Here is a 16480-nt window from a genome sequence, read left to right on the forward strand (position 1 = left end):
ACTATGAGGGGATACTGAGAAAGGCCCAAATATGAACAGTATGTGAGGGTTAAATAACAACCTGCCCCCTCTGCTGGTGAAGACAAGAACTCCACCCACACCAACTCCACATCACATCTACCACACACACTTCACTCTGATATTTAACACTCCTGTTGTCCTTGAGTCAAGGAAGGAAGGGAGGAAGGAAAGGAGGGAGGGAGGAAGGAGGGAAGGAAAAGAGGGAGGAAGGAAGGAAAGTAGGAAGGAAGGAGGGAAGGAAGGAAAGTGGGAAGGAAAGGAGGGAGGAAGGAAGGAGGGAGGAAGGGAGGAAAGGAGGGAGGGAAGAAGGAAAGAAGAAGGAAGGAAAGGAGGGAGGAAAGAAGGAAGGAAGGATGGAGGAAGGAAATGAGGGAGGGAGGAAACAAAGAGAGAAGTAGAGAATGAAGAAGGAAGGAGGAAGGACTGGCATTAATATGGTATTTTTTGTTACCATGGTGATTGTTATACTCTACTACTGTTTTAATGTTGATGTTTTTATTGTAGGGCTTTGTTGGGTATTGTCTATGTCTTGTCATATTTTTTCATTTTACGTCTCTAACTCTGTCCTGTATTTATGCACTCAGCACTGTATTATCTCAGAGTGCAACTAATGATTATTATTATTATTTTCTCCATTCATTGATTAGTTGTTTGGTTGATCAGAGTTTCAGCTTGTAGTGTCTTCTCAGTGTATTTTCAAGAATTACACACACTTGTCTCTGTCAGTGTTTTTTATGACTCAGCACGATTTGTTTCAAACAATCACAATCATCTCTGTTATGTTGCATCACATCCATTTATTTTCATAATGCAGCGTTCAGTATCACAAAACATAAACTTTAACTTTCTCCTTACAAAAAAGAAACAAAAGAGCTCGCTGTGTCTTCCACTGCTGCTAATCAGCCACACCCACCTCATCAGTTAACTCTGTTCACCTGTTCACTTAGCTGCAGCTCATCAGTAATCAAGTCAGTATATAAACTCCTGTTGTCCACTCACTCTGGGACCGATCGTCATTTGCTTCATCTACATGCCAGACCTTCCAGCACTGATTCACGGACTGATTCCCTGCTTGCTTTTGACCTCCTCTCCTCGTGTCTTCCCTGGTAAACGCACCAGCCTTCTGTTCCTGACTTTGAGTATCGCCTGTTCCTGTCTACCTGTGGCTGTTCCTGTCCTCCGGCTTCGGTCCTGTCAGGAGAGCCCAGAAACTCCAGCTTGGTCCACCTCATGTCCGTGAGTGCTACTGGCATTATCTTACCTGCTGCCTACTCTGTCTTCAGTGACCCTGAGTCCTGCCTATCCCTACACATCCTGCTTGATACCTGTTCAGTTTCCTTGTGGACTATATAATAAAGATCATTTAAAACTGCTTCCTGCTTCTGTGCTGCTTTTGGGTCCTACCGCTTCCACACCCGTTACACACAGGATCTGTCACGCTCACCTCTTTACCACAGATGTAATACTAACTAATGGACAGCAGGGGGGGGCCTTCAACCACACATGCGTAAATAATTAGGTGAATACTCTTTCATCCATCAAGGTAACTAAACAAACAATACCTTTTAATATAAAGTCAAATGGCTGAAACACAGCTGCTGTTCAGTTTACGGTCACAGAAAATTAAGAAGCAGTGAAGAGTGAATTCAGACTTTGTATTTTGTACTTAAACCTGCATTGGAAAACCTTTGTCTTTTGACGTTATTAAATCACTTATTGAAAATTGCAGTACGGCGTTTATATCTGTAAATATTTTATGAGTTTTTTTGGTTATATTTTAAAATATCTTTTGTGATTCACTGAAAACATATTTTAAAAAGCATCTTGTTTCATTGTCACCGTCACCACGTACTTTAAATTAGAGCTGTGACTAACCATTATTTCATTATCGATTCATCTCGGTTATTTTCTCAATTAGTCACTTGGTTCTTTAAAGTGTCAGTAAAAGGATAAAAATGTTTCCAAGAGTCCAAAATGACGTCCAGATATTCAGTTTACTGTCAGAGATTAAAGATAATAAATGCTTTATTTTTGGATAGGGACACTGCACATTAATGGACATCGATATTTAAACATCTCTAAACGTGCTGGATTATAGCAAAACTGCTAATTTGCATTTGTAGTCCCTAATGAATTAAATATTTTTATTTTAAATTAAATAGAAAAAATACAAATAGAAGAGACAACACAGATGTGGCACAACAACCTGAAAAATCCTGTAAATGTAACTTCCAACATTTCCCACAGTAATGATACAGACAGAAACATGAGAGAAAAGACGTCTTTGTATAAAAAGTATAACTAACAGAATGTCTGACAGCATCTCACACTAACAATAAACCCTCATATTTCTCCTATAGCTTGATAAGACAACTAATTGAAAACACATGTTGTTCATGTTTATCTTCTGGATGTTAAACATTTCATTCATTTTTTTTAAACCACACGTGACCACAGTGTGTCTCAGTTTACTGCGGAGCTCGTCTGCCCCCTAGTGGTAGAAACACGTCAAGTCAGACACCGTTTGATCATTCATGTTTGAGCGACTCTGCAATAAAGTCTACATTTAATAAGTTTTAACTTTTATAGTTTTGTTAACATTATCAGGAAGGATATAATTCTACTTTATGTTTATTACTGAGCTCATAGTGGGTGATGGTGGTATGTTAAGGTGCATTATAGTCATCAGTGTTCCTAATATTTCATCCAGTCCATTATAGGTTTTTTTATTTTTTATTTATTTAATTTCCTTTTCATTATTAATTTATTTTATTGAACCTATTAATGTATTTTATTTTATTTCCTTTTTATTATTTATTTTTATTAGACCTATTTATTTATTTAATTTATTCACTTATTTATTTTGTCATTACTATATTTCTTATTATTTATCTACTATATATTATTTATTTAAATGTTTTGATAATGTTTGTCTTTATATCATTTCGATGTGTGCCTTTTTCATGTCCCTTTATCACACCACCATCACCCACTATGACGTCATTAATAATAATAAAGTAGAATTATCACCTTCCTGATAATGTTAACAACAATTTAAAATGTTTAAACTTAATAAATGTATAATTTAGAAGGTTTTTGTTGTTGCTGTATATCATGGAGATTTATACTGTTAATGTTTGACTGTTGTTCAGAGTTCAGAGCTGCTGTTCTGGGATCAGATTTCCTTAAAAAAGATCTGAGGTTAAAAATAAATACAGAGAGTTGAGACTGTGTGTGAATCAACAGACTTTACTAACTAAACTTAAAACTCTCTTCTGTTTTTGATATTATGTGTTTTATCATTAGGCTATAATAACCTTGTAACGGTATGCAATATTAAACTCAAGAGACGTCCTGGTTAAATAAAGGGAAACCCCCTCCCACTGCCCCTTCCATGTTTCCTCTTTTGTTCGGTTTCCTGCTGGAAGCTGTTGTTTTATTTGATCTTCACTCGTCAGCTTGATTTAGATGATTTTCAGCATCTAAAGGTAACGTAACTAACAGTTTCATCATGTTTGTGTCAGCAGCTGTTACGTTACTTTTATGACGTTATTTTAACTTCAGTTTTTCGGCTTAAATGTGTTTTTTTACACATATTTCTACGACGCGGTAAAACAACTCTACAACGCGCAGCAAGAAGAGTGAACAGGCCTACACTTCCACGTCAGCATATGACGAATAGTTAAGTGAAGTTGTACAGCAGAAAGTTATTAGCTCCATCACACTGTGAGACACACATAATAACACTTATTGGATAAATTCACTGTTGGATTTAGTCTCTTCAAACATGAGGATGCAGAATAATAGATGATAATCATAAAGAAATCAAATCATGTCTGTTATCAAACAGCCCCTCACTCCTCCAAATACAACAGATTTGACATCCTGCAAAAATGTTTTATCATAGTTTTATAAAAAGTGTCAGCCTTATTTTAATAACATAGTGTGAAGTGTTGATGTGAAAACTGTGAAAGACATGTGTTCAGTGTGTGTTCAGTTCTTTGGGGTTCTGTTTCCATCAGACAGACAACAGTGACATTAGTTTGTGGACAGATGAACATGAGTTTCCAGTGAAATCTGTCAGATTGGTTCATGTCCTCACAGAGAGTCTTGGCAGGTTCCTCCTGTGTGTTTGGAGCTGAACTCTGCTGCAAGCTTCACTGCTTTAATATCATCTCGATGCTTTTGGACTTTGACTGTGAAGTTATGAGAGTGTGACAGCGTCCTCAGATTGATGATGAAGGACTGATGAAGGAGAATCAGCTGCAGCTTCTCTCTGTGTTTCCTCTACAGGTGAAGGTAGAACCACTCTGTGACCACATGTGGATCTGAATTCACCTGGTGAGTATTTTCTTCTTTCTGACACACAGCTGGATGAAAATAGATGCATGTCATCAGTTTTTAAACACAAGTGAACTATAACTTGCTGCATATGAGCTCTGTAGTGGACAAAAATACAACTGTATGAAAAGGAATCTAGTTAATGCAGTTTCTTCAACATGTATCCACAGTGGAAATCTTACAGTAATGACTAACTGTGGCGCCATCTGGTGGTAGAATAAAGAATGACAGAGTGATAGACAGCAGTGTGTGTGTGTGTGATGTGTAGCTGGTTGTATTGAATGAGCATGTTGTTGTGTTTGTGTGAAGGTGTTTCTCTGCTATGGATCAGAATGAGGACAGAGAGGAGGGAGTCCCTCCCTCTAAAAGCTCTCTGTGTGGGGAACATGACAGCCAGACCAAAGCTCAGAGGTGAGATGAGGATCTCTAACTGTCCATCACTGTTCTCCACTCACATCACTCCACCATCATTATTCACACTCAAAGCTCTGTGTGTGTTGTGTTGAAGGACAGAGAAGCAGCACAGACCAGACTCTGCTGGACCTGAACCCAGCTGTGTGTCCATGAAGAGTGACTGGTCTATGATCGAACCTAATTACTTCAAACATGAACATCAGTCTGCTGATCAGAGGTAAGATTATCTAATTAAAACATTTGATCTCTTTCTCAGCAGTATTTTATCTTGGAGGATTTTTACCAAACATGTTCCTTCATGAGTGTTTTGTTTTCATCAGGATCCATCAGCAGAGACCAGATTCCCCTGAACCCAGCTGTGTGTCCATGAAGAGTGACCGGTCTATGCGCCAACCTATTTACTTCAAACATGGACATCAGTCTGCTGACCAGAGGTCAGACTGTAAAAGGAGGATGTTTGATTGACTAAAACAACAAACACTTTTCTAAAAACTTTATGTGTGTAACAGTTTTTAAACAGAGGTACAAAGTCTTTAGAGAGACAAATGATCAGAGGTCAGACAGAACAGCCGAGTGTTTTACCTGGATCCACTGTGATAGAACACAACACCTTTAACACTGAGTGTCATTATTTATTCTGAGTCTTCATCTTTTCTTCACAGAGTTCATCAGCAGAGCTCAGAGGTTCTTAGTGGTCAGTCTGTCCAGCAGCATCAAACACAGCTGGACTCCATATTTATGGTGTGTAAATGTAAAGCACAGCTACTACTGCTAACTACAACAGCCACAGACTAAATACTAAACTACCATTCTGGTCCTAACAGTCTCCATGCTGCACTCTGTAGACCAGCAGCTTTTCAGTCTGTCACTGATCATCTGATGTTGACTTCTACCAGTTACATTTACATTTGATTCTGTTCCAGCTGCTGGAGGAGAACATCAGCAGGTTTGTGAAGAACGAGCTGAAGAAGATGCAGAAGGCTCTGAGTCCAGATTACCCAGAATGCTTAGAGAGTCAGAGTGAGGATGAGGAGGTGTTGGACAGTGAGGAGGAAGAGCAAAGGAGGAGCAGCAGAGAGGCATTTCTGAAGATCACAGTGCACTTCCTGAGGAGAATGAAGCAGGAAGAGCTGGCTGAGCGTCTGCAGAGCAGTAAGAGGATTTTAACAGATTTAACATGATGGAGAGGAAATGGAGGCGACATGGGAGAGGTTTATATTTAAAACTCTGCTCTTAATATGATGCACACATCTGCATCAGATCTATGAATTCTTCTGAGCTGAAAACAGTCAGAAACTGTTTGTCCACAACTGATGAGCTGAATAGATTTCATAGTGGAGAAAAATATAAACATCTGCAGTTTAATGTTTACATTCTATTAATTTACTGTAGAATCATCTGATTGATTTCATTTGTTGTTTGTTCATTCAGGAAGTCGTGCTGGCAGGTGTCGATATAAACTCAAGTCTAACCTGCAGAAGAATTTCCAGCGTCTGTTTGAGGGGATCGCTAAAGCAGGAAACCCAACCCTTCTGAATGAGATCTACACACCGCTCTACATCACAGAGGGAGGGACTGCAGAGGTCAATGATGAACATGAGGTCAGACAGATTGAAACAGCATCCAGGAAACCAGACAGACCAGAAACAACAATCAGACAAGAAGACATCTTTAAAGCCTCACCTGGAAGAGATAAACCAGTCAGAACAGTGATGACAAAGGGAGTGGCTGGCATTGGGAAAACAGTCTTAACACAGAAGTTCACTCTGGACTGGGCTGAAGACAAAGCCAACCAGGACATACACTTCACATTTCCATTCACTTTCAGAGAGCTGAATGGGCTGAAAAAGAAAAAGTACAGCTTGGTGGAACTTGTTCATCACTTCTTTACTGAAACCAAAGAAGCAGGAATCTGCAGGTTTGAAGAGTTCCAGGTTGTGTTCATCTTTGACGGTCTGGATGAGTGTCGACTTTCTCTGGACTTCCACAACACTGAGATCCTGACCGATGTTACAGAGTCCACCTCAGTGGATGTGCTGCTGACAAACCTCATCAGGGGGAAACTGCTTCCCTCTGCTCGCCTCTGGATAACCACACGACCTGCAGCAGCCAATCAGATCCCTCCTGAGTGTGTCGGCATGGTGACAGAGGTCAGAGGGTTCACTGACCCACAGAAGGAGGAGTACTTCAGGAAGAGATTCAGAGATGAGGAGAAGGCCAGCACCATCATCTCCCACATCAAGACATCACGAAGCCTCCACATCATGTGCCACATCCCAGTCTTCTGCTGGATCACTGCTACAGTTCTGGAGGATGTGTTGAAAAACAGAGAGGGAGGAGAGCTGCCCAAGACCCTGACTGAGATGTACATCCACTTCCTGGTTGCTCAGTCCAAAGTGAAGAAGGTCAAGTATGATGGAGGAGCTGAGACAGATCCACACTGGAGTAAGAAGAGCAGGAAGATGATTGAGTCTCTGGGAAAACTGGCTTTTGAGCAGCTGCAGAAAGGCAACCTGATTTTCTATGAATCAGACCTGACAGAGTGTGGCATCGATATCGGAGCAGCCTCAGTGTACTCAGGAGTGTTCACACAGGTCTTTAAAGAGGAGAGAGGGCTGTACCAGGACAAGGTGTTCTGCTTCGTCCATCTGAGTGTTCAGGAGTTTCTGGCTGCTCTTCATGTCCATCTGACATTCATCAAGTCTGAAATCAATCTGCTGGCAGAAGAAAGAACAACATCCAGGTGGTCTAAAGTCTTTAAAGAAAAACCTGAACCAGTCTGTTTCTACCAGAGTGCTGTGGACGAGGTCTTAAAGAGTCCAATTGGACACTTGGACTTGTTCCTCCGCTTCCTCCTGGGTCTTTCACTGCAGACCAATCAGACTCTCCTACGAGGTCTGCTGACACAGACAGGAAGTAGCTCACACACCAATCAGGAAACAGTCAAATACATCAAGAAGAAGATCAGTGAGAATGTGTCTGCAGAGAGAAGCATCAATCTGTTCCATTGTCTGAATGAACTGAATGATCGTTCTCTAGTGGAGGACATCCAATGGTACCTGAGATCAGGAAGTCTCTCCACAGATAAACTGTCTCCTGCTCAGTGGTCAGCTCTGGGCTTCTTACTGTCATCAGAAAAAGATCTGGATATGTTTGACCTGAAGAAATACTCTGCTTCAGAGGAGGCTCTTCTGAGGCTGCTACCAGTGGTCAAAGCTTCACATAAAGCTCTGTAAGTGGATGAAACACTGGATATATGAACTATTTCAAATATGTTTAATTTTGAATATGATAGATAAAACGTTTTGTTTTCTTTACTAATCTTTCTTCAGGTTGAATGGCTGTAAACTCTCAGAGAGGAGCTGTGCAGCTCTGTCCTTAGTTCTCAGCTCCCAGTCCTCTAGTCTGAGAGATCTGGACCTGAGTAACAACAACCTGCAGGATTCAGGAGTGAAGCAGCTTTCTGCTGGACTGCAGAGTCCACACTGTACACTCCAAACTCTCAGGTCAGGATACATCAACTTTAATTCTCTTGTCTTGAATAATGAGAATACACCTGATTCTAATGTTATATATAGTTTATACAATTAAGAGTTGCTGTTTTACATTCAGATTAATGTCAATTATTCTGCACATATGTGGTATCTTGGTATTTATGTGGTTGTGTTTATAAACATTTTTGTGTTTCCAGTCTGTCAGGATGTCTGATCACAGAGCAAGGCTGTGTTTCTCTGGCCTCAGCTCTGAGCTCCAATCCATCCCATCTAAGAGATCTGGACCTGAGTAACAACAACCTGCAGGATTCAGGAGTGAAGCAGCTTTCTGCTGGACTGGAGAGTCCACACTGTGGACTGGAAACCCTCAGGTCAGGATACATCAACTGTAATTCTCTTGTCTTGAATAATGACAATAAAGCTGATTCTGACATTAAATACAGTTAACAGTTGCTGTTTTACATTCAGACAAATGTAAATTATTCTGCACATCTGTAGGATTCTTGGATATGATTAAAACACTGTTATAAACATTTGTGTGTTTGCAGCCTGTCAGGATGTCTGATCACAGAGGAAGGCTGTGCTTCTCTGGCCTCAGCTCTGAGATCCAACCCCTCCCATCTGAGAGCGCTGGACCTGAGCTACAATCATCCAGGAGACTCAGGAGAGAAGCTTTTGTCTGCTGGACTGAAGGATCCACACTGGAGACTGGACACTCTCAGGTATGGACAGACAGGTGGATAATCTCAGGTGTGGATTTAACAGTTTTTAAAGATCATGTGATGTGAGTGAAACCTCTTGAAAAAGCTAGTATGTCGACCTAAAGTTGTTATTTAGTTAAACTTTCATGATCTCCTGGTGTCCCTGAACTCATCAGAGGAGAATCCATCTGTTATTTTATTATTGATGTATTTACTGTTTATTTTAAAGAAGTTCACTTGTATCATGAATTTTATTCAGAACTTTCTAACCCTTTGTTTCTTCTTATTGTGTCTTTCATCTATTATTACTACTAGAACAATGCACCCTGCAGCATGTTTACTTGCCAAAAGACACACGCTCATAGATTAAAGCAGTGAGGAGAATGTATATTTGTATATGAAGGTCACAATAAGTATGTGTCCCAATTACACTTGTGACCTTGCTAACCCCTCTCCCCCCACTGATGAGGCACAGAGATAAAGTGAAGTATAGAAATTTATGTGACTACATATAAGGTAAAGATTAAAAAAGAAACCAAAAGTTCAAAGGTTTAGGGATTGTTGACAGAAGATATTAGGGATGGAACGGTTCGGGTTTGTTCGGTTCATGACACGCACAACGTCTCAGTAACCAAGTGAAGTTTTTTTCTTTCTTTTTTTTTTCTTTGGCATGACGTGTATGCGTTTTATTATTATACGTGGGATCTATGGAGGATGGAGTTTCCAACAGTACGAACACTGGCAGCTACTAACCTGAGAGAGCCTGACCATCTCTAGATGCAGGTTGATTAAAGCAAAGCAGCCAAACTACACAAAAACACAAATGTTAGGATACACAAACATGTGTGGACCCAAAATATCTCTACAAGTAAATATCTATAACCTTTTATTATTAACACAGCGGTTGTTCGGTTACGAATAAATGATCCCATTTTATGTTGATGTGTGTTATTATCATTATTATTATTATTATTATTATTATTATTATTATTTCATGTGCCACAGGCAGATTTGAGCAGCATCAATAAAACTGTTTCCTTCAGTGTTTTTCTCTTGTATCCTACAGTGTGTAGCCTGTAGTTGCACATTTTATTTTAGAGATGGCTTGTTGTATTTTAGCATTGTGAGGCAGAAAAAGAGTAGCACGGGACATTTCTATTAACTTGGTCAAACTACTAAATGTATTATGGAGCATGCACGATGGTCTTCATGTGACAGCTCTTTATATTGTTATGATCTTTTCCTCCTTCAGTTATGATCAGGTGGGAATCCCAGACCTAGTCAGTGTGTGTAAAATAATGTTAATTCATCTGAGGCACTAATTTAAAAGTTTCCTTGATAAATGACTGTTGGTTATTGTCAAACTAGTAAGGATTTTTAAAATTAAAATCTGTATTGCTCTCTTGCCTTGATGATGTCATCCAGTCTAAAAATATGAGAAATTAAGTGTTACCCCCCCCCACCCAGAAAAGAACAACATAAACTGAACCGAACTGAAAACTGTGACCCTAAAACCGTGATATGAACCGAACCGTGGATTTTGTGAACCGTTCCACCCCTAGAAGATATGTACATCTTTATATAGAATTTATATAATACATGCAATGATATGTCTCCCAAGGGAACATAACAGCAGTGCAGGAAACTGAGTCTAAATCCATGTGAGGTTTATCAAACTGAACTGCATGTGTGACTTGTGTCTGGAGCTGTTCGTGCTCTTCTGAAGTGTTAATTCCTCTTTCTGGTTTTGTCTGTTTTCCACTGCTGAGCTGCCATTCATCATTGACCTTAAAAGTCAGGATGTTGTCTGAAATTAGTTATACATAACCAGGAGCCACATGTTGGTTACGGGCAAATGTCTGAAAGGGTTAATTGGAAAGTATGAGTACCTGTAGCTGCAGGTGTCTCCAATGATCTCTTCAGTCTCATTTGCTGCTGACTGTCCTCACAGAGCTCAGCTGAAAAGTAAATATTTCAAATGTGGCTTTTATGCAGTTGACTAAATGATCATTTATGAGTGTAATAGAGTCAGTTAGTAGTTTGAAATGAGATCCACACAACCAAGGTTAGTTAGGCCATGCGTGAATGAGATTGTGTATGTAAATTAGAAAGTATGAGTACCTATAACCTGAGGTCGTTCCAATGTCTTCTTCAGTCTCTTTCGCTGGTGATCGATCCCTTGGCGCTCAGCTGAAAAGTTTTTATGCAGTTGACTAAATTATAAATCATGAGTGTAGTTGAGTCAGTGAATCATTTAAAATGAGATTGACATAAGCAAGGCTATGTTAGGCTATGAATGAATAAGATTATGTATATGTAAATTATCATTAATGTTACTGTGGGATTAATCAGATGGGCTAATCAGAAAGTGTGAGTACCTGTAACCTGAGGTGGCTATAATCCATGACTGTAGTCAGATAGTTGTTTGAAATTATATCCACATAACCAATGACAGGTTAGGCCATGTGTGAATGAGATGGTGTATGTAAATAAGAATTGTTAATTTTGTTGCTGTGGGATGAATTAGTGAGATACGTAGGTATTTTATTAGCATGGTAATGTTAGCAAGAAGGTAAGAAAGTGAAGAAGCAATATGTTTATGTTCATTTGTACATTAATTGAAATATATGCATATATAGGCATGAAAGGGTTAATCAGAAGGCATGAGTACCTGTAGCCTCAGGCGGCTTTGATGAACTCTGCTGTCTCATTCTGTGGTTTTTCCTCACAGCACTGCTGAAAAGTCAAGACTGATGTTTGAAATGAGATAATGCATGATGTTTAATAAAGTCAATATATATTGATTAGGTTAGGCTTTACATGCATAATCACATTGTGAAGTATGATCTAGTTGCTAATGAAAACAGTTATGTTAAAAACAAAAAGTAATCATTTCTATATCTTGATAAGGATGGGTAATGATAGAGGAAAATGTAATATTTTATTTTAAGTATTGCCTGAAAAATATATTTTCCCTTGTTTTAACCGGTGTTACACCAAAATCTGTGACCGTCAGAAATGGTGACCTGTGTTGCTGTTTATAAACCTAACCTTCACCTTAACCTCAGTGGAGACCTCACGTCCTCCCTAGTGAGTGTGCGAGTGAGTGGGTGTGATGGAAATGATCAAAATTATACAAATTATACAACAAATAGGGGGTGTAATGCCACACTCCACTCAATTATATGTTTAAAATGTAGGGATTAAACCCATTTTACAAGTTGTGTCACAGACTAAAGCACAGCCGCAAAGCAACACCAGTAAGGCAAGATGAACACACAGCATGAAGAGCACAGCGCCACAAAGTGGCCCAAAGCAGCGCAGTATAAAGCAGAATAGAAACAAAGCAGCGGTCTCAGTCAGCTGGTGAAACTTTCAATAAACATTAACGTAATGTTAGCATTGCTAAACTGAACTGAAAATTATTCTTTTGAAATCAGCAAAACTACCCAATGCTATTTATTTGTATCTATTTATTCATTTTTTAATATACTACTGATTTATATTTGCATTGACTCTGGGATTCCTGGGAAACAGGATCTGAGTGTGTGTGTGTGTGTTTTATTTTTCCTATTATGATTACTGATTCTCCCCCTTTGCTGTATGCCTATAGGTGATTATTATGAGTTGATTCCCCTCCTGTAAATGACAAATATATAAATACTAAAAAATTGATCACAAAAAAAAGCTTTTGCAGGCTACATTAAAGGCTACATACCTTTCTACAAAGTCTGACACACACAAGAGGGAGGGAGAGAGAAACCCACACAGGTACCAGCATTTACCTGTGACACACTAGCATTAGTCAGAGAAGTGATGCATCGTGGGTCAGCGTTCAGGGAGAGAAGAGGGGGGGACTGCCACTCTTACCCTCAGCCCGCCTCCAGTGATTGGCTATCAGCAACGCTCAATTAACACAGTGCATAGAATAAATAAACATATTTCTATGCTGCTACACATGTTAGTTTATTTCTCCTGTCAATGTCCTTGAAGAAGGAACTAATATAGAACTGGAGTTGGTCCTCAGTGGCTGCTCACTGCTCCTATAGGACGGTTAAATGTAGAGACTGAATGTCTCCAACAACTTAAAAATGCTCCTTTTGATATTGAAGTGATGACTGGCTCTATCCTCAGGACAACATGCAGAGATCAATATTTAATCTAGTGATTTATCATGTGGGAGGACATATTTGTTCATCACATCTTCTTCTTCAGGTCTTTTCCTCTCAGACTTCAGTGAAAGAATCCAGCAGACAGTTGAGACAGATGAGTTTCAGCCTGTTTCTGTGTCACTCTGACAAACTGAGGAACACTGCTTCATGTTGAACAGCAGTTAGGACTCATGTTGGATAGAAAATCATTCTGACTGTGTTTCTTCCTCCAGGGTGGACCATGGTGGAGAGCACAGGTTAAAACCTGGTCTGAAGAAGTGTAAGTGTGGATTGAATTTGATTCATGACAACTAAACAGCACACAGTCAGTTTCTCTTTAAATACAAAGTTGGTCTTTGTGGTATTTATTCATTAAAACATTACTGACAAAATGTGTCATCATGAAACTTTATAGAAATGAACAACAGATCAGAAGTTAAACAGAGAATAAATCCATCAGGTGTGTCAGATGATAAACTGCTGCTGTGTTGTTTCTTCTTCTCTTCATCAGATTTCTGTGAACTCACACTGGACACAAACACAGTACACAGAAACCTCAAACTGTCTGACAACAACAGGAAGGTGACACGTGTGGAGGAGGTTCAGTCATATCCTTATCATCCAGACAGATTTGACTGCTACTATCAGCTGCTGTGTAGTAATGGTCTGACTGGTCGCTGTTACTGGGAGGTCGAGTGGAGAGGAACAGTTTATATATCAGTGAGTTACAGAAGAATCAGCAGGAAAGGAAACAGTGATGACTGTGAGTTTGGATGGAACGATCAGTCCTGGAGACTGAAATGCTCTGATCATGATGATGATTTTGGTTACTCTGTCTGTCACAATAAGAGAGGAGCATCCATCCCCTCCTCCTCCTCCTCCTCTTCCTCCTCCTCTGTCTCTAACAGAGTAGCAGTGTATGTGGACTGTCCTGCTGGCACTCTGTCCTTCTACAGAGTCTCCTCTGACACACTGATCCACCTCCACACCTTCAACACCACATTCACTCGACCTCTGTATCCTGGGTTTAGGTTTGGGTCATCTGGTTCTTCATTGTCTCTGTGTCCTCTGTCTGAGTGGGAGTCTCCTCCTGTGGAGACAAACAGTCACACTGCTGACTGAAGACAGCTGCTGAAATCACTGTTCACTCTGTTCACCAGTGAACAATAGAAACAGGAAGTGACAGCAGCTTCCTGTGTTTAAATGTTGATGGTGGACGAGGTTTCACTCTGATTTCATTTGGATCACTGACTGTGCTTTAATGTCAGAATATAGTTTCTATTAGAAGTAGTGAAATGATCTCCTCTGGACTGAATTGATGTGTAAAAACTGCGTTGACTCTGATATTCACTTGAATAAAGTTTTCTTGGAGCAGCATCTAGCAGCTGTTAGTGGCTGTTAGTTATTCCATTTATCAGGATCTTAAAGTGAAGTTTTTCCTGAAAATGTCCACCAGACATCCCAGTCTGTTTGACATCAGCTCAGTTTGTGTTCAATCATTAACATCAACGTATGTTTCTATGTGATGTATGTATATAATAACATGTATGGGCTGCTTTCCTTTAGGTTTTCTTGCCTCTAAATATTATCTTGTAAGTCCATGTTTGCTGGGCAGCTTTGGCTGTTTTACACTTTAGTAAAAACATTCATTCACTACTTATTCAGAGTTTTGTTTTTTAGATAATCATCATTTTTTCTCCTTGCCTTAACCCTCCTGTTGTCCTAGAAGGAAGGAAGAAGGAAGAAGGAAGGAAGGTAGGTAGGAAGGAGGGAGGGAGTAAGGAAAAGAGGAAGGGAGGAAGAAAGGAAGGAAGGAAGGAGGGAGGTAGGTAGGAAGATAGGTGGGAGGGAGGGAGAAAGGAAAAGAGGAAGGAGGGAGGGAGGAAGGAAGAAAGGAAGGGAGGAAGGAAGAAAGGAAGAGGGAGGGAGGGAGGGAGGGAGAAAATAAGCATAGAGGATAGAAGGAAGGTAGAAAGGAAAAAAGGAAGGGAGGAAAGAAGGAGCAGTCAAAATAGACGGGGTCAATTTGACCCATGAGGACGACACAAGGGTTAATCGATGTGTAATGTTATACTACTTCTACTTGTGTATTTCTCTAATTGTAACATGTGCGACAGAATGAATTCTATATGTGTGTAGATGCAAATAATCAAGTAAATAAATAGGTTTGAGATTTTTGTGAAACGTCCCTTGAATTGATATTCTTTGTTCAGAGAGGACTAGCTGCCCCATATTTATGCAATAATATATGGAACAAAATGATTTCACACATCAAACATTTATTTGAAGACGGCTCACTGATACATATGAAGTCTTTAAACAGAGGTGTGACATCAGTGATAACAGCTTCCTGTAATACTCACAGCTGACATACTGTCTGAAGGGTCAAATCAACCTACCAACCACCTCCAATAATCAACTCAAACAATGAACCTTTCACCAAAAAACCTCAAAAACCTGCAAGATTCTGTTAAACACTGATGATAAAAACTCTCCATTCAACCCAAAACTGTGAAAAAGACGAGCTGTTACCATCGATGTCAACTATTAACACAACTGACACTAAAATACAAGTCAGTCAGTATAAAATGAATAATGAGTAAATTGTGCTCAGCTGTAAAAACAGACTGTCGGTGGCTTCAGCTCTGATCTGAACACATCACATAAAGACTCAAAGAAATAACAAAAAAACAAGGTGACCACTTTAATTGTCATTGGGCCCCATTCATCAGTTGTACCTGCCAGTGTTAGTAACCCTATTAGTATACTAACATATACAGTGCTCACTCATTCACAGTCACATATAATCATACCTCCACACTCACATACTGTTCAGGGTCTAATTTGACCCATTTTTACATTTGTGAGAAGCATGAGTAAATCATATTTTCATCATATTCGTCATTCATTAAAAAAAGCATGAAAACCAAAGATTACACTCTCTCTGCTCTCTGAAAGCCTCACTAAGGATGAATCACTGATTTATGAATGGCTGATGAGGTAAACATCAATGATTTGTGGTTCCAAAACTATGTACAGAGACTAACTATGAGGGGATACTGAGAAAGGCCCAAATATGAACAGTATGTGAGGGTTAAATAACAACCTGCCCCCTCTGCTGGTGAAGACAAGAACTCCACCCACACCAACTCCACATCACATCTACCACACACACTTCACTCTGATATTTAGAGAAGATAAAAAAATATATATCTCCACATCTCTGCAATATGAAGCTCCACTACATACGCTACCTTTATATACAATTACCTCTGCTGTGTAAACCTTCACACATCACACCCTCACTGTTTCCTGTGTGTATTTCCTGTATACACTACTACATTATTCATCTAGGTTT

At 39.6% G+C, this 16480-nt stretch overlaps 1 protein-coding gene across 1 annotated transcript in view; it reads left to right on the forward strand.

Moving 5' to 3' along the window:
• Positions 1-5103: 5103 nt before the first annotated feature.
• LOC128377470 (NLR family CARD domain-containing protein 3-like) overlaps positions 5104-16480 on the forward strand; it is a gene marked incomplete at its 5' end in the record, with an annotated part of 227995 nt that continues 216618 nt past the window's right edge. The window contains 2 exons of the mRNA XM_053337422.1: positions 5104-5210; positions 5476-5478. Coding sequence (XP_053193397.1) covers positions 5104-5210; positions 5476-5478 — 110 coding nt within the window. The remainder of the gene's footprint in view (positions 5211-5475; positions 5479-16480) is intronic.

The sequence above is a fragment of the Scomber japonicus genome, chromosome 17 (genome assembly GCF_027409825.1).
Source record: "Scomber japonicus isolate fScoJap1 chromosome 17, fScoJap1.pri, whole genome shotgun sequence".
In the NCBI taxonomy this organism is placed as follows: Eukaryota; Metazoa; Chordata; class Actinopteri; order Scombriformes; family Scombridae; genus Scomber; species Scomber japonicus.